The sequence below is a fragment of the Bos indicus genome, chromosome 5 (genome assembly GCF_029378745.1).
Source record: "Bos indicus isolate NIAB-ARS_2022 breed Sahiwal x Tharparkar chromosome 5, NIAB-ARS_B.indTharparkar_mat_pri_1.0, whole genome shotgun sequence".
Classification (NCBI taxonomy): Eukaryota; Metazoa; Chordata; class Mammalia; order Artiodactyla; family Bovidae; genus Bos; species Bos indicus.
Window position 1 is genome coordinate 101,602,322 of NC_091764.1, and position 19,517 is coordinate 101,621,838.

The 19,517-nt window shown below is 39.6% G+C and overlaps 1 protein-coding gene across 1 annotated transcript; it reads right to left on the minus strand.

Moving 5' to 3' along the window:
* Positions 1–138: 138 nt before the first annotated feature.
* On the minus strand, positions 139–9,715 carry C3AR1 (complement C3a receptor 1). Its single transcript, XM_019961621.2, has 2 exons — positions 9,426–9,715; positions 139–3,538 (listed from the first exon to the last, which is right to left on the minus strand). The coding sequence occupies exon 2, from the start codon at positions 3,525–3,527 to the stop codon at positions 2,082–2,084; it is 1,446 nt and encodes a 481-aa protein (XP_019817180.2). The 5' UTR covers positions 3,528–3,538; positions 9,426–9,715; the 3' UTR covers positions 139–2,081.
* Between the last annotated feature and the right edge of the window lie 9,802 nt (positions 9,716–19,517).

The window sequence follows — 19,517 nt, forward strand, 5'->3', positions numbered from 1 at the left end:
CCAGAAAACTAGCTAATCATCATTACAGCAAGCCTACAGCTACCCACTATGAGGTTTATTTGCTGTATGTTTAGAGATTATGATATATCCTGAATGTCAGTTAAAAGGATCCATGAATCTCTGAGCCTTGCAAGGAACTGTGGAGAAAGAAAGCATTTATTCACATCAAATATATGAGCAGATTAAATTGGAAAGTAGCATGACAAATCACATCATCTTGGATATCATTATTGCACAAGTGAGAGCATTCCTAATGATTTGAAAATTTTCCACATAGCACTTTATACCTCGTTTGTAGTCCAGACCCTCCCCTCCACCACTTAACAAGGAACAGTGCTTTGCAAGTCTAAAACATCTCATTTTCTATGTTTCAGGTTAAATCACTGGGCTCAGATGAGGTTAAGTTGTAGTACAAACAAACCTGAAAATGTAGAGGCTTAATATCCATACATAAAACTTCATATACAGAAAAAAACGAGAAGGTGATGGGGTTGGAGAATGCTTTTTTAAAAATGAAAGAAGCGTGGTTGGAATGGATCAGCAAAGTAGCAGAAAATGTGTGCTTGTGAACAAATTAAAGGATGATGGTTAATGAATACTGGGATGCTGCATAAACACAAAATATGAAGGAGTTTAGAAAAAATTCTTCCTCTTCCAAAACAAAAAGACATTTATCATGTACAAAAACTAGCATCATAAGGTCATGACTTAGAAATATGATGGGAAATTTCAGAAAGAATATCTCAGATTGTGGTTTCAAGGGTTATCTCTGGGAAGTGGGAGTAGGAGGAAGGAGAAGCTGGCCAGAGTGGGGCAGGAAACCTCTTAGATTTCATTATGAGCATTGGTTTCTCTTTAAAAAATTGTGTGCATGTATTACATTGGTAAAGATAAAGATTAATTAAACCCCAGATACATCTGATAATTTTAGTGTGAAAAATACACATCTACAGTCATGTTTTTAGGAGTTGGATGGGTAACAAGCCCAGAGGGTACTCAGCTATTTTGCAGTGAATTCAAGAATAGTTGCCTCATCTTCTACTCTTTGTCCTTTTGTTTTAAATAAGTTTCTTGGGAAGTAGTGAGAGCAAATGAGTCATTTGCGTGTTATGAAAGTATTGGTTATTAGAGGCAAAAAGCCTGGAAGAAGATTTCGAGGCAGGAGAGAAGTAAGGGAATTAAGGAGCTTAAGAAAAAGAATGAAAGACAGATGCTTCTATCAATAAGCAGTTAGAGCAAACAAACGGAGGAGCCATCTGCCCAAACTGTGACTTATATACCATTTCATGAGAAAGTTCTTAGGTGCCCTAAGTAGTCTTTACACAATAGATGCTTATTCAGCTGAAATGAAGGCAACTCAGAATTCCTGTGTCCTGTATCCAGAAAATTCCAAGTAGCAGGCATCTGGCATTGTACTCTGCTCCCAACTTAGTCTCATAACTCCTTGTTTGTTTGTGTTTCACATGTTGCACCAACTTTATTCAGAAACAGTCCTTTTAGAGCTGTTCCTTGTTTTTATAGACTTGTTCTTTTTGCACCTTTTTTTTTTTTCATTTAAAACCATCACCACTGCCATCACCCCAACAAAGCCATTGAATAAAAGATTATCTTTCACTCAGGGAGCACAGGAAGAAATGGTTTTAAATTGAATCTGGAAGGAAATTTAGAAAATATTTGACATTGGAAATATTATTATTTTCTTTTGAAACATCATTTTTAAGCAGACTGCATTCTCATTTATCTCACGTGCTTTTGTTTGGGATTGAAATAAACTATCTTTACAGTGATTCCCAAGTTTAGCATTCATCAGAAATAAGAGAGCTTGTGCAAACACTCTTGGGACCCCACTCCCAGAGATTCAGGTTCAGCCAGCCTGCAGGGGGAAGGGCTGGAGAGTTTGTACTTCTGACAACTTTCAAGGTGATGCTCATGCCCCTTGTCTGGGACCACGCTTTGAGAACCTCCAGATGGATTCTTTGACGGTCTCTGCAAGAACCCCGCTGCTCCCCATCTCGCCTGTCTTTTAAGAAACACGTTGCATTTGCCTAAGAACCTCTGCTTAGGTCAATGGCTCCATGTTTTCATACAACTGTACTGATACTGTTTCTTTCGAAAGAGGTTTTGTTTTGGGGGCAGCTGGTAGAGTGTGTCACGTCCTCACTGAAAGCTGCCTCCAGAATTCCCTGCATGGACTGTCTTGCTTTTCTCCTAAAGTCCTTTCCCAGGAGAGCATAGAGGAATGGATTGAAGCAACTATTGGCAGATGCTAGAGCAAGAGACACATGGTCCCAGGACAACAGAGATTCCCCAGAGGGAGTGTCTGGGTCAGTAAACAATAAGAGGACTCCAACAATGTGGTACGGAGCCCAGCAGACAAGGAAGACAACCACCACCACCATAGCCACTCTCAAGAGTTTGCTCCGAGACTTGGTGAAGCGGCTCCGACGCATTTTTAAGATAATGAGGCTGTAACAGGCCACCATGATGATAAAGGGCAACAGGAAACCCACCACTAGCCTACTGATGGTTATGGCTACCTGGGGTGTTGGCACTTGATGATCATATGCAAATTGGCCGAAATAATCATCCTGGAAACCTTGTGATAGCTCAGATGTGTATAACAAATCACTGGAGGCATTAGAAAAAAACTCTAAATCAGCAGGGAGAAAAGAATTTGAGTTCTCCAGGGGGTGAGTTCTGTGATCTTCAATGGGAAAGTCACTGGAGAGTGTAGCTGAGACTTTATCAGCAGACTGAAACAAATCATAATGTGGTTGTTGAACAGATAATCTAGCTGAATTCATAGGGAGTGAGTCTCTAGAAGTTCTTTGAAATTCTTGGGAATGGAGGCCAGTGGTGGCTGCCCAAGGCCGATCCTTGGTTTGCGAAGAGAAGGAATCTAACCTGTCATCCATTTCTCCAGGCGGATAGTTGTCAAAAGACCCATTTTCCAATAGATCATAGGTGAAGTCTGGATAATCTAATGAGCCATAGTGACCAAAATTGTAGCTACACATACTCTGGTTGTCTATAGTGAACGTTTCCCGATATACAAACACAGGTATGCACATTACCAAAGCCACCACCCAGATACAACCACAGATAGTGCAGGCTGTTCCCACGTTGCGATGATTCTGGCACCAGATTGGCCTGAGTACCAACAGACAGCGGTCCAGGCTAATGGTGGTCAGCAAGAAGACGCTGGCAAACATGTTGAGGATGATGATGGAGGGGATGAGCTTGCATAGGAACCAGCCGTAGGGCCAGTGTCCTTGGAGAACCAAGTGGACCAGGGAGAAGGGCAGGGAGAGGCAGCAGATGAAGTCAGCCAAGGTGAGATGGAGAAACCAAACTGTGTTCACTGTCCGTTGCATCTTTAGGCCAGCCACCCACAGAACCAGCCCATTGCCTGGCAACCCCAGTAGGAAAGTGATGCTGAGGATGACCATGGAGAGAATTATGTGGGGTTCATCCCAGGGCTGTGAGTGTAGGTCAGTTGAATTGGTCTCAGCAGAGAAAGACTCCATTGCTCCAACTTCTGTAAAAATATAAACAAAAATATTAAAACTAAAAAAAAAAAAAAAAAGCATATTCATAGAATTCTAACTTAAAGATGGAGAGCCACAAAGACCCTAACACTGGTTTATTTTATATTCCTTAACTTCACACTGGATTACTCAAAAACATACTCTGAAAGACAATGTAAAATCTACTGTACTGACATAGAGAACAGACTGTGGTTGCTGAGGAAAAGGGGAGTATTGGGAGTTTGGGATTAGCAGATGCAAACCAGTATATATAGGATAGTTAAACAACAAGGTCCTACTGTATAGCACATGGAACTGTATCCAACATCCTGAGATAAACCATAATGGAACAGAATATGAAAAATTCTGAATTTTTCAGAATATGTATGCAGAATATGTATAACTGAGTCACTTTGCTTTACAGCAGAAATTAACACAATATGGTAAATCAACTATGTGCTGTGCTAAGTCGCTTCAGTTGTGCCCGACTCTTTGCGACCCTATGGACTGTTAGCCCTCCAGGCATCGTCCGTCCATGGGATTCTCCATCGAAGAATAGTGGAGTGGACTGTCATGCCCTCCAGATTGTCATGCCCTTCTCCCAGGAATCTTCCCTACCCAGGAATCAAACCCATATCCTTAAGTCTCCTGCATAGGCAGGTGGTTCTTTACCACTAGCACCACCTGGGAAGCCCTTGATTTCCTTACGACCTATCATTGCTTTCTTATTTGTTTTTTATGAATATACCTTGGGTAAAATAGCTTGATTATTATAGAAACAGAAATAATTCATGAAGAAAATTGGAAAACATAAACAAGCAAAAATAAGAAAATAAAAACATACCACTAGTCAGTGATTACTCTTAAATATCTTTTTTAAAAAATATTTTTATTTATTTGGCTATGTCAGGTCTTAGTTGCATGTGGGATCTTTAGTTGCAGCATGTGGGATTTAGTTCCCTGACCAGGAGTTGAACCCGGGCCTCCTGCATTGGGAGAGCAAAGTTGTATCCACTGGATACTACTGGTGGGCTGGTGGGCCCTGGTGCCTGGTGGGCTGCACTGGTGGGCTGCCTGGTGGGCTGCCTGGTGGGCCCTGGTGCCTGGTGGGCTGCTCCAGGGAATTCCCACACTTTTAGTACCTTAATTTACATTTTTCTGGATCTTTATTCACATTCATATGTGTGTACTATATGTATATATATTTTTTATTAAGAAAAATTTAATGAAATTAGATTACACTGTGCATACTGGTATTTAAATTGTTCTAATTGTGGTGAAATACAGTGGCTCAGTTGGTAAAGAATCCATCTGCAATGCAGGGGATGTGAATTTGATCACTGGGTGAGGAAGGTTCCCCTGGAGAAGGGAATGGCAACCCACTCCCGTATTCTTGCCTGGAAAATCCCATGGACAGAGGAGCCTGGAGGGCTACAGTTGGCTTGCAGTGAGTCAAACATGACTGAGTGACTAAACCACCACCACCACATGTAACAAAATTTACCATCTTAACCATTTTTAAGGGTACAGCTCAGTAGTGTTGGGTTTTTTACATTATTGTACAATTTCTAGAACTTTCTCATCTTGTAAAGCTGAAATTCTCTATCTTTTAAAAAACAGTTCCTCACTTCCCTTTCCCTGAAGTCCATGGCAATCACCAGCCTACTTTTGGTTTCTGTGCGTTTAACTACTCTTAGTTGTTCAGTCGCTCAGTCCTGTGCAACTCTTTGCAACCCCATGGACTACAGCACACCAGGCTTCCCTGTCCTTCACCATCTCCCAGAGCCTGCTCAAACTCATGTCCATTGAGTTGGTAATGCCATCCAACCTTCTCATTCCCTATCATCCCCTTCTCCTCTTGCCTTCAATTTTTCCCAGCATCAGAGTCTTTTCCAATGAATCAGATCTTTGCATCAGGTGGCCAAAGGATTGGAGTTTCAGCTTCAGCATCAGTCCTTCCAATGAATATTCAGGATTGATTTCATTTAGGATTGACTGGTTTGATCTCCTTGCAGTCCAAGTGATTCTCAAGAGTCTTCTCCAACACCACAGTTCAAAAGCATCAATTCTTCGGTGCTCAGCTTTCTTTATGGTCCAACTCTCACATCCATACAATGACTACTGGAAAAACCATAGCTTTGACTAGATGGACCTTTGTCAGCAAAGTAATGTCTCTGCTTTTTAACATTCTGTCTAGGTTGGTCATAGCAAGCGTCTTTTAATTTCATGGCTGCAGTCATTGTCCGAAGTGATTTTGAAACCCAAGAAAATAAAGTCTGTAACTGTTTCCATTATTTCCCCATCTATTTGCCAAGAAGTGATGGAATCGGATGCCATAATCTTCATTTTTTTGAATGTTGAGTTTTAAGCCAGCTTTTTCACTTTCCTCTTTCACTTTCATTAAGAGTTGCTTTAGTTCCTCTTTGTTTTCTGCCATAAGGGTGATATCATCTTCATATCTGGGGTTATTGATATTTCTCCCAGCAATTCTGATTCCAGCTTGTGCTTCACCCAGCCCAGCTTTTCGCATAATGTACTCTGCATATAAGTTAAATAAGCAGGGTGACAATACACAGCCTTGATGTACTCCTTTTCCTATTTGGAACCAGTCTGTTGTTCCATGTCCAGTTCTAACTGCTGCTTCTTGACCTGCATACAGGATGCAGGTAATGTGTCTGGTAGTTCCATCTCTTGAATTTTCCACAGTTTCTTGTGATCCACACAGTCAAAGGCTTTGGCATAAAGCAGAAGTAGATGTTTTTCTGGAATTCTCTTGCTTTTTCTATGATCTAACGGATGTTGGCAATTTGATCTCTGCTTCCTCTGCCTTTTCTAAATCCAGCTTGAACATCTGGAAGTTCTCGGTTCACATACTGTTGAAGCCTAGCTTGAAGGATTTTGAACATAAATTTGCAAGCATGTGAAATGAGTGCAATTGTGCTGTAGCCTGAACATTCTTTGGCATTGCCCTTGTTTGAAATTGGAATGAAAACTGACCTTTTCCAGTCCTGTGGCCACTGCTGAGTTTTCCAAATTTACTGGCATATTGAGTGCAGCACTTTCACAGCATAATCTTTTAGGATTGATTACTCTAGATCCCTTGTATAGATGGAATCCTACAGCATTTGTCTTTTTGTGACTGGCTTATTTCACTTGGCAAAATGTCGTCAAGGTTCATCCATGTTGTAGTGTGTGTCAGAATTCTCTTCTTTTTTAAGACAATAATATTCCACTCTATGTGTGTACCACATTTTATTTATCCATTCATCTGTCAATGGACATTGGAGTTACTTCCACATTTTAGCTATTGCAGATGCTATTGCTATGAACGTGGGTGTAAATGCATATTGTTTTATATAAACTGCTTTCTTTGATCACTTTTATCACTTAGCAGTCCCCATATTTACAGTAAGACTTACCTTGATGAATATTCAGACTTTATCCTTTTTTTCCCGCTGTCCCCAAAATATCCCTTATAGCTGGTTTGTCAACAATTGTATCCAGTTAAGGATCACACTTTGCATCAGGATATTTCTTAAGCCTTTTAATTTAGCAGCTTCTCTTTTTCAAGGATACTGGTTTGTTTTGGGGTCTGTGTTCTCACCAGTTACTTCTTAACCCTTTGTAATTAGTCTTCTATCCCATTACTCTGCTAAAACTACCTCTAGAGAGTAAATACAAGCATCTTTTTCTCTATCTTTATCCTCCACAATATCTCTATTACTTTACATTGGCTTCTTATCACTCTCTTTCTCTTGGCCTCTGTGACATAACTCTTCCCTAATTTTCTTTTCTTTTTTTTGGTTGTGCTGGGTCTTCGCTGAATAATGTGGGCTCTGTGGTTGTGGCTCACGGGCTTAGCTGCCCTGTGGCACGTGGGATCTTAATTTTGCGACCAAGGATTAAACCCACCTACCCTGCATTGGAAGGCAGATTATTAATCACTGGACTGCCAGCGAAATTCCTGTAATTTTTGACATTCCTGTAAACATACCTTACTTTATAGCTTTCCTGAACAACTCACTATTCCAAGTCAATGCCATTTTCTTACCTTGGCGACTGCTGTTCACTTCTGTCTGGAATGATGTTCTCTACCTTAACCTCCTCTTTCCTCCATTCTTAATCACTATCTGTTGAAATCCTAGTTATGCTGAAATCCTAGTCATTCTTCAAGATCAAGCTCAAGTATATTTTCCTTGAAACCTCTCTTATAATCCCAATCATAATTTACTTCTTCAGCCTCCTAAATTTTGTGTGTGTATGTGGGGTTTGAACCACTTTTTGTATTCTCTGTGCAATGTGCCTTTTGTTCTGCATTACAATTATTTTCATGGCTGTCTTGTCTATTATTCTAGCCTTAAGTTTCATAATGGTAAAAAAATATCTTATTTCTAAATGCTTGCTCCACAGAATTTAGCACAATGCTTTGTAAGACGTAAGGATTAAAGATTACTTGAATGGATGGATGCTCATACTTGGGGTTTCTTTTCTTTTTCTATTAAATAAAAATTTTAATTCTTATTTGTTTGATTCGATAAGGATGCTATTTCTTCTAACTTCCTTTTTTTTGTTTTCCAGTTCCCAATTCTTGTTGGCTATAACAGCATTTTATGTTTCCTTTGGTAGAAACCCAGAATACCATATGACTTGTTCTGCTGAGTTGACTAAATGCTAGCATAGGGATTAGCAGAAGTTAAAATAACAAAACAAAATAACAAAAAAGAAGAAGTGCTTCCCATTCTCCATTCTGTAGCCTTGCTTATTCTAATATTCGAGGCCTGTCAGGTTCACTTCCTTTGCTTTTGTGCATGGCAGCTACCTTGACCACCTGTCCTACACACATATTCACGCATCGATTCATAAAATATAGAGAGATGGAGAGAGTTCAAGGGCTGAAAAGAAAGTTAGCAATTATTTCTTCTTATTTCTATTTTTATAGTTTTGGACACTGAAACTCAACAAATTAGGGGACTTTTACATAGTCACAACTAGGAGTGATCTCAAATCCTAGGTCCAATTACTATCAGGCCAAAACTCTTTTTACTACAAATAATCACATAACAGAAAAGCCTTTGGTATTGCTAATAGAGAAAGGCATCAAGAGCAGCACAGTAATAAAGAATAATAAGTAAATAATAAAGATTGAAAAGAGAAAAATTCTAATGCAAAGAAACTGAATCATCTGGCATACTATACTTTAAATATCATATTTTGAAATGAAAGTGTATCTGAATCAGAATCTTAAAAATCTTTCAGTTCAAGGTAACTTTTTATATTTCTCCAAGTGTTTGGTTGAAAGATACCTCTCTTTCTATTTTTTTTAAGTTTTCAATACGAAATTGGTTTTGGTTGAAAAGTAACTCTCTCTATATACATATTTTAAATTTTCAATACTGAATTGACCAATCAGAATTAAAAAGATAAGTAAAATCCTGAAACTAAAATTCAGCTATAATAGGGAAAGAAAAGTAGATACCAGAATCAAATACTAATAACAGGATGACAGAATCAGTAGCAATAAAGAATGTGGAAAAAAATAAAAGAGAAAAAGAGCGAAATGAAATAGAAAAAATATATATATTAAGAAAAATACATAATCACTGATTTGGAAAATGGAATTATTGGGAAAAGCTGGAATCAAAGATCAGAAGGAGAAACAGCCAATTTAAGAGCAGGGAAAATGATGTAAAAATTCAATATTAGTTCCGGAATGAAATGTAAACAGCAAAGATAAATAGAACATGGAATAGTTAGAAAAAGAAAAAGGTGGACATGGGAATAAAGCAAAAGAAATAACAGTTGGGGAAAGAAGGGGGAATAGAAAATAATGACCTTCAAACCATTATCTAAAGAGAACAAGCTGGGCATAAATCATCAGGTGCATCTAGATTTCCTTACCAAAAACCCGAGATAATAGCTGAAGGCTTCTGCATAGGTCTGGAGGTCCCCACTTGTCCCGTCTGGTCCCCGCCCTTGACCACAGTCAAGTCCTGAAGTACAGTTAGGAACTTTGATGAGCGCCTCCTCTTTCCTCTCTCCGTTTCTGATGATAAACCAAACCCAACACTTTCCACTACCATCTGACTCCACAGGAAGAGTTTCAAAGTGAGTCATTTCTGAATGTCTCAGATAAGAAAAGTTACAAAACAGAAGTGGAAGAGCATGGTTCTCAGACGTTTTCAGCAGTACAGAGCATGGTTAGAGAAAGCACTTTCATACATGAGCTTCCCACTTGATAGGGTTTTGCTTTTTTGTTTTGTTTTAGAAAATGGTCCAGTGGTATATGAATGTGGGTGAGGAGTAACTAAGGGGAATGACTCTCAAAACCCCATGTAATAAATCTCAACCAACATCTCTTATACGCTTAGTATGTGTCAAGGAATGTATCATGCAAAAATCAGAGTTTTTTGTATCATGCAAAAAACTATATTCTTATTTCTAGAGAGTCACAATCTGGTGTGAATATGCACCTATACAACAACAACAAAAAATGCTGTAATACAATCCAGACCATAATGATAGAAGTAGCAGCAGAAGTAAAATACTGAATAGTAGAAAATAACAGGGGTGTATTTAGCCAGGGGCAATCTAGGAACGTAGAATTAAGATCTGGGCAGGTCCTTCAAGAATTATGGGATTTCTCTCAAAAGAGGTGACAAACTATTTTACTTATTTATTTATTTGACTGAGCTGTGGCATGTGAGCTCTTAGTACCCCAACCAGGAATCGAACCTGTGACCCCTGTAGTGGAACCTCCAGGGAATTCCTAGTGACAAGCTGTTTAGAATGTTTAAATGGCACACAGTGGCATCTGGCCCCATCACTTCACGGCAAATAGATGGGGAAACAGTGGAAACAGTGGCTGACTTTATCTTTTTGGGCTCCAAAATCACTGCAGATGGTGACTACAGCCATGAAATTAAATGGTGCTTACTCCTTGGAAGGAAAGTTATGACCAACCTAGACAGCATATTAAAAAGCAGAGACGTTATTTTGCCAACAAAGGTCCGTCTAGTCAAGGCTATGGTTTTTCCAGTAGTCATGTATGGATGTGCTGCTGCTGCTAAGTTGCTTCAGTCCTGTCCGACTCTGCAACCCTACAGACGGCAGCCCACCAGGCTCCCCCGCCCCTGGGATTCTCCAGGGAAGAACACTGGAGTGGGTTGCCATTTCCTCCTCCAATGCATGAAAGTGAAAAGTGAAAGTGAAGTCATTCAGTCGTGCCCGACTCTTAGCGACCCCATGGACTGCAGCCCACCAGGCTCCTCTGTCCATAAAGAAAGCTGAGCACTGAAGAGTTGATGCTTTTGAAATGTGGTGTTGGAGAAGACTCTTGAGAGTCCCTTGGACTGCAAGGAGATCCAACTAGTCCATCCTAAAGGAGATCAGTCCTGGGTGTTCATTGGAAGGATTGATGTTGAAGCTGAAACTCCAAAACTTTGGCCACCTGATGCGAAGAGCTGACTCATTTGAAAAGACCCTGAAGCTGGGAAAGATAGAGGGCAGGAGGATAAGTGGACGACAGAGAATGAGATGGTTGGATGGCATCACTGACTCAATGGACATGAGTTTGGGTAAACTCTGGGAGCTGGTGATGGACAGGGAGTCCTGGTATGCTGTAGTCCATGGGGTCAAAAAGAGTCGGACACGACTGAGCAACTGAACTGAACTGAACTGAGTCACCTTGCTATGAAAATTTGAGGTAATTAGAATTATATTCTCCCTCCACATATCAACTTCAAATGTTTATGTGTATAAGTGACATTGTTGTGATTTATGAAATTGTCATTCTTGATTGTTTTTCAGTCCCTAAATTGTGTCTGCTTCTGAGACGCCATGGACTGCAGCCTGCTAGGCTTCCCTGTCCTCTATCTCTCGGGGTTTGCTCAAATCAAGTCCATTGAGTCAGTGATGCCATCCAACCATCTCACCCTCTGTTGCCTCCTTCTCTTCCTGCCTTCAATCTTTCCCAGCATCAGGGTCTTTTCCAGTGAATCGGCTGTTTGCTTCAGGTGGCCAAAGTATTGGAGCTTCAGCTTCAGCATCAGTCCTTCCAGTGAATATTCATGGTTGATTTCTTTTAGGATTGATTGGTTTGATCTCCTTGCATTCTTGATTATTACTGTAAAAAATATAAATAAATAAATGCAGCATAGTCAGAGTCTGGTGGGTGGGTAAGAGATTCAAACATTGGAAAACAGGCAGCAGTCTAGTTAATTGAATTAAATTAGTAAATTAATTACTTGGATTAACTAATTCCTTGGATTAATTAGTTTCATCAGGAAGGAGTGCAGAAGACTGAAGAGGGACCTTGAGCAGTGATTTCTCCTCAAAGTAGACCTTGAATGCAATTCTCACTCACACTATCCTTTTACATATAAACATGTGAAATAAAGGTTTCACATGGGTAAACTCTGGGAGCTGGTGATGGACAGGGAGGCCTGGCGTGCTGCGGTTCATGGGATAGCAAAGAGTTGGACACGGCTGAGTGACTGAACTGAACTGAACTGATGCACAGTTTTGAAAGCTATGTCATTTCCCACTAAGGAGACTCTACCAGGTTATATGCCCACCAACGGTGGAGAGGGTAACTATTCCCCTTGCAAAAGGTAGGGCCTTTATCAATAAATTCAGTACCATAACAAGTACTCCGCTCTTACTATAAACACTATGTAGTTTACACTGTGGGAGATTGAAAAAACAAACAGCTGTGTATATACAATTATAATAATACAGTAAGGGCTGTTAGCAGAGTAACCCTGGGAACAGGAATAGGGAATGACTAATTCTCACTGAAGCAAACAGGGAGATAATGCACTGAAGAGCTGAGCTTTAACAATGGGTAGAAATTTGACAGATACTAATAGTGCTACAAAAGAATTTATCCCTGGGTTGGGAATATCCCCTGGAGGAGGAGCCTGGCAGGCTACGGTCCACGGGGTTGCACAGAGTCAGACACGACTGAAGTGACTTAGCATGAACACACAGGAGTTATTTAGTCTCTGTGTTTTCACTTCCTTGCCTGCAAAACAGGGATTGTGTCAGATTTTTATTTATTGATATTCAAGCCCATTTCCATCCTTTCTTGTTATTTCTCTATGAGAAGCTTGGGTATTGCATTTTCTAGACCTTCACTTTGGTAGGGTCTGAATAGGCTCTGCCAGAGGGGTATGTTCATATGCTCTTGGGAAGTGAAGGCAAAAGGGAATGATTGCATTAAAAAAGTTAATTTTTATCTTAGTGTAGTTGATTTACAATGTCAAGTTAGTTTCTGCAGTACAGCAAAGTGAATCAGTTACACATATACATATATTCACTCTCTTTTAGATACTATTCCCATAAAGGTCATTAGCGTGTTTAGTAGAGTTCCCTGTGCTGTACAGTAGCTTATTAGTTATTTATTTTATCCAGTCTTCCAATTTATACCATGTCCCTTTCCCCCTTAATACCCATAAGCTTATTCTCTACCTCTGTGTCTCTTTCTGCTTTTCAAATAAGTTGTCTGTACCATTATTTTTAGATTCCATATATAAGCGATAGCATATTTATCTTTCTCTGTCTGACTTACTTTTCATCAGCATGAAAGTTTCTAGGTCCATCCATTTGCTGCAAATGACTATCTTTTTTTATGGCTGAGTAATAGTGTGTTGTATATATGTACCACATTTTCTTTATCCATTCCTCCATCTATGGACATTTAATTTTTGTGCAAAGTTTGCAAATATGTTTTTAAAGTAAAAGAACAAAACCTATAACATAGAATAAACATTAAAAATATTAAAATATGAAAGAGAGACTGAAAGAGGAATCATTTAGTTTCTGACTTCTGCAGCCACAGACAACTCTGGTGGGCTTCTGCAACGAAGATGACAGGGAATCTTGGCAGCTGCTAGTGGCTGTGGGCTCTGGCCAGGATTGCTAGTTTTGTTACTGAAAGGTGTGGGGTCCAGTTACTTGCTGCTCAAAAGCCAATAAATGGGTCAGGTTGATGGAAATGAAAGTTTGCTTTGTTTTAGATGTTGGTAGCCACCCAAGGAAGAGAGATTGAAAGGGAAGTAAACTGAGTGTTTCTTGAACATCCTTTGTGACTTTAGTTCCATGAAACCCAAAATGGACAAGAAATAAGGCTTTAGTTTATGTTCATCTAGTCTAATGAGAGGCCGTAAGAAAATTGGTGGGGGTGGGACAGGATTCAGGATTATTGAGGGGTAGACGGCTCTCATAAATGTTTGAAGTGTAGATAAATTTTTGAGTAAATTTTGATGGATCTTTTAGGTTATCTATCTTATTTGTGCACTATTTAGAAAATGTCCTCTGTTTCCTTTCTCCTTTTGCCTTTTCTTCCCCAGTGTGTTTCCACCAGAATGTGGGCAAGGCAGTGATACAAAATGATACCGGTTTGAAAAACCACCCAGTTTTCCCCTCTGTGCAGGGAAAACACCAGGTCTCCAGCTCCCATATGTCTCTTTTACTTTCACACAGGACATTTCACTTTTGACACTTATGGTCACCAAAGGTGTGTTTTGTTTTTTTTTTTTCTTTTTTTTGCTGCACTGTGGAAAACTTACCTGATGAGGGATCAAACCAGCTGTACCCCTGCAGTAGAAGCATGGAGTTTTAACCCCTGGACCACTAAGGTAGTCCCCAAATGTGTGTGTGTTCTTTCCCCACATCAAATAATTCTGCAACACCAGCTGGCTGCCCTACAATTTAACCCAATTCTGACACTATCTACCTGGAGATAGCATCACATTCTACAGGTTAAGGGCTGAACTTCCCAGGTGGCATAGTGGTAAAGAATCCACCTGCCAATGCAGAAGACACAAGACACCTGAGGTCCATCGCTGGGTTGGGAAGATCCCCCTGGTGGAGGAAATGACAACCCACTCCAGTGTTCTTGCCTGGGAATCCCATGGACAGAAGAGCCTGGTGGGCTACAGTCCATGGGGTCACAAAGAGTCATACATGACTGAGCATGCATGTAATTCCATAAGACTGCTCCCAACTTCAGATGCCAATCACAAGTTGTAGGTTCCCCATGTTACCCACAAATTCTGTCTGTCTTGACTACAAATTAGGGGTTCTCATGATTTTCTTCCCTTTGTGTTTGATTATCTGCTAGCGTGGCTGACAGATTCAAGGAAACAGTTATTTGGCAGTAATTTGTTTAATGGATGAACTGCAGCTCTCCAGGCTCCTCTGTCCATGGGACTCTCCAAGTAAGAATACTGGAGTGGGTTGTCATTTCCTTCTCCAGGGTATCTTCCCCACCCAGGGATTGAACCTGCATGTCTTACATCTCTTGAGTGGGCAGGCAGGTTCTTTACTACTAGCGCCACTTGGGAAGCCCCTGGGAAAAAATATTTAGGTTTACCAGTTTGTTAAAGGACATGATAAAGGACACAGATGAACAGCTAGATGAAGGGGTCCATAAGGTGAGGTTTAGGAGGGTCCTGAGTGCAGCGGCTTCTGTCTCCAGTAGACTTGGGATGTGTCACCCTTTCATGGATGTAAAAACATGGATGTGCTTACCAATCTGAAAATTCTCTCAAACCCATGTTATTGCAATTTTTTGGAGGCCTTATCATACAGGCATGTTCAATTATTAACTATTTCTAGCCATTTCCCTTTTTCAAGAGCGTGCAGGGTGGGGCTGGAAATTCCAAGCTTCTAATCATGGTTTGGGCTTTCCTGGTGACTCAGCAGTAAAGAATCCACCTGTAATGCAGGAGACACAGGAGGCTTGGGTTTGATTCCTGTGTCGGGAAGATCCCCTGGAGGAGGACATGGCAACTCAGTCCAGTATTCTTGCCTGGAGAATCCCATGGGTAGAGGAGCCTGGTGGGCTACAGTCCATGCGGTCACAAAGAGTTGGACATTATGGAAAAACTGAGCACTCACGAAATCATGGCTTGGTCTTTCCAGAGCCCTAATCCAGGAGCCATTCAAGAACCCACCTAGAGTCACCACAAGAGTTTCCCTTGTGTCAGAAACTGGGATCAGTGACCAAGTGTTAGAACAAAAGATGCTGTCTTATCACCTAGGATATTAAATGTGGATTTTATATCCTTTTCAATATTATTCTGCTGCCAAGTCGCTTCAGTCGTGTCTGACTCTGTGCAACCCCATGGACTGCAGCCTACCAGGCTTCTCCGTCCATGGGATTCTCCAGGCAAGAACACTGGAGTGGGTTGCCATTTCCTTCTCCAATGCATGAAAGTGGAAAGTGAAAGTGAAGTCACTCAGTCGTGTCTGACTCTTAGCGACCCCATGGACTGCGGTCTACCAGGCTCCTCCATCCATGGGATTTTCCGGGCAACAGTACTGGAGTGGGGTGCCATTGCCTTCTCCCCAGTATTATTCTATGTATGTGTAAGTATATGTGTATTTTTGAACACTGCACATGTATACATGTAATTCTGCAACTCTTCATTATTTAATTTTTACCTTTTGGACTCTTCATTTTATCATAATGAAATACTTAAAACAGACAAATGAGTATACAAAAAAATATTATTAACATCAGCTTTATCAAGTTGCAACTAATCAGCTTTATTAAGATCTTAAATATTTTGATATATTTACTTAAGTTATTTTTTAAAGATGTATATACTCCTATCCCAAATCTTTTATCTTCCTTTTTCCCCAGATGTAATGATTTTTCTTTCTGTGTGTGCTTTTATACTTTTTCTATGTATCTATGACTCTGTAAGAAATATGTGGTTATACTTTTATGTTTTAAAATTTTGTGTGAACAGTTCTTGATTTACTTTGATAAGTTATTATAACCATTATAAGAAGGGTATAAAATGGGAAAGAATTTCCCTTTTCCCCCTTTTTTCATTTCCCAGAAATAACCGTCCTTGTTAAGTGTCTCAGCTATAATTCCATAATTATTTTATGCCTATCAAACCTTACTACTTTTAACACAGTTTTATACAAATGACTTAATATAATACTTTTTCTTCTGTTTCTTGCAGTTTTCCCTTATTAGTTTACCTTTTCAGATCAAAACATACAGATTAATTGCAATTTTTGACAGACACAAATAGTGCTTCATTGATAGATGTACTATAATTTACTTACGAAATTGATCAACTCCAGATTGATGGACATTTACATTATTTCTACTTTTTAACTGCAAAAGTACTGTAATAAATATCTCATATATTTTTGTGTACTTGGGAAGCTATCTTTAGAGCATATAATAAAAAACAAACATGTGCACAAAATTACACGTGTACTATTTTTGAACCAGTATGTTGTGTGCTTCTTGTATAATGTGAGGTGGTAAAAAATAAGTTCCCCAATCATGAGACATGAGGTTCCAGTCCTCACTGTATCACCACCTGTGTCTTTAGACAAATCCTTTAATAAGTTTAGTATTCAAGTCTCTCATATGTAAAATGTGGGATTTCTCATTAAAAAGAATAAAGTAATGTCACCTGCAGCAACATGGATGGACCTAGAGACTGTCATACTGAGAAGGAGACAGAGAAGGAGAAATAACTTCCGACGTCTTTTATACCTGAAATCTAAAAAGAAATGAAACAAATGAAGTAATTTACAAAATGATACAAATCAAGTAATTTACAAAGCAGAATCAGACTCACAGACTTAGAGAAGGAACTTAATGGTTGCTGGGTGGGAGGGGAGGAAGGATGGGGAGAAGGGATAGTCAGGGAATTTGGGATGGACATGTACACACTGCTATATTTAAAGTGGATAACCAACACTAACAAGGATCTACTTGATAGCACAGGAAACTCTGCTCAGTGTTATGGAGTGGTTTTCCTGGGAGGGGAGTTTGGGGGAGAATGGATACATGTATATGTATGACTGAGCCTCTTCACTGTTCTATCTGAAACTATAGAAATTATCACATTTTTAATCAGCTATAACTATCACATTTTTATCAGATATAAACTATCACATTTTTAATCAGCTATATCCCAATACAAAATAACAAAATTTTAAATGTGGGATTTCAACTACAAGGTTTCTGCTGCTGCTGCTGCTGCTGCTGCTGCGTCTTCAGTCATGTTCGACTCTGTGCGACCCCATAGACAGCAGCCCACCAGGCTCTGCCGTCCCTGGGATTCTCCAGGCAAGAACACTGGAGTAGGGGTGCCATTGCCTTCTCCACAAGGTCCCTAAGATCCCTTATAAGTAAGCAAGATCCATAAACTATGATTCAAGTTGCATTACAATTTTATAACTGCATTTGTAGCAACTCCAGGATTTAGGAAAATTGTACTTTAACAAGTATGATTTCATGATAAATAATAGTGGACTGAGAAAAAGTAGACCAGAATTTAAAAGCCTATGATAAATAACTTTTTGTGTATGGGCAAAGAAGAAAGAGCTGAGAAATATGTTACTGGTATAAGGCAAGAAAACCATGACCTCTATTTTCATGTTTAACACATCTAAAAGGAATCAAGATTTGAGATGGATGAGGCCTCCATCATTTCCAACAAAAGTGCTTTTGTTGAGCTTGGTTAAATCACATATACTGAGAAAGTCACAAATAGTGAGAAAATTGGCTCGATTTCTAAGACAGTTACTATAGACAGTCTAGAATTTTTGAATTGTGTAGCTACTACCCTCTAGTGGTGGGCAGAGGTGAATTCCAGCCAAGACATTTGAAATTTTCTTGATTGAGAAAGGACAAATCACCCCTGTAAAGATGGACAGAAACGATCATTCATTTAACAAACAAAAAAATGTATGGAGCTTTTATTATATTCTGGAAACTATGACAAATTCTGGGGAAATACAAATATGCTTCTTTCTTTTGGAAAATAAACTTACTTATAAACAGTTGAATGCAATGGGCTAAGAACTAAAACCTAAGTATTAAAAAAAAGTTGTGAGAGCACAGAGAAGAGTGTTACTAGTTCTGTTTAAAGAATTTGAAGAGAGCTTCCCAAATTGACATTTAATTAGAATCTGAAGCCATTTTACCAAAGAATGAATGAGAAGGGCATTTCAGTCTTTGCAAATACGTTCAGCATGAATAGAGGTAATGCATTTGCGAAATTATAGCACTGTGAGCAGGTAAGTTAGAGAGGACATTGGGGATTCGAATGAGGGAGGAAGGGTGAGAAGTGGCTCTACATGAGTCTGGAAGGAAAACCTGGGGCAAGACGGTGAAGAAACATCTGCCTAAGGACATTAGACTTTATTTTACAGCCAGTGGAGAGTTTATAAGATGTCTTTCAAAAAGAAGAGTTCAATGCACATAAGGGCCTAAATAAATGATCTAATCATCAGATATACTCTTGGTCTTTCTTTAGTAGGTTTTTTTTTCAACCTGTTAAATGGTGAGCAATGTTAGACCCCTTTTTACCTTTTCACTGTAAGTTCAAATGTACTAATGGGTATTGAAATCAATTTTGTGGGTTGAGAACAACAGAAAATAGAGTAAAATATAATAGAAACTATAAACTGCCATTGGGTTTAGTTCAGTTCAGTTTAGTTCACTTGCTCAGTCGTGTCTGATTCTTTGTGACCCCATGGACTGCAGCACACCAGGCCTCCCTGTCCATCACCAACTCCCAGAGTTTACTCAAACTCATGTCCATCGAGTCGGTGATGCCATCCAATCATCTCAGCCTCTGTTGCCCCCTTTTCCTCTCACCTTCAATCTCTGCCAGCATCAGGGTCTTTTCAAATGAGTCAGTTCTTTGCATCAGGTGGCCAACGTATTGGAGTTTCAGCTTCAGCATCAGTCCTTCCAATGACTATTCAGGACTGATTTCCTTTAGGATAGACTGGTTGGATCTCCTTGCTGTCCAAGGGACTCTCAAGAGTCTTCTCCAACACCACAGTTCAAAAGCATCAATTCTTCAGTGCTCAGTTTTCTTTATAGTCCATCTCTCACATCCATACATGACTATTGGAAAAACCATAGTTTTGACTAGATGGACCTTTGTTGGCAAAAGTTTAGTAAAAGTAGCATTTTGGGAAACCTTTGTTTCAGGCATA

Excerpts from the sequence above, each read along its gene's own strand:
- C3AR1 (XM_019961621.2), bottom strand. The coding sequence starts at position 3,527 with ATGGAGTCTTTCTCTGCTGAGACCAATTCAACTGACCTACACTCACAG.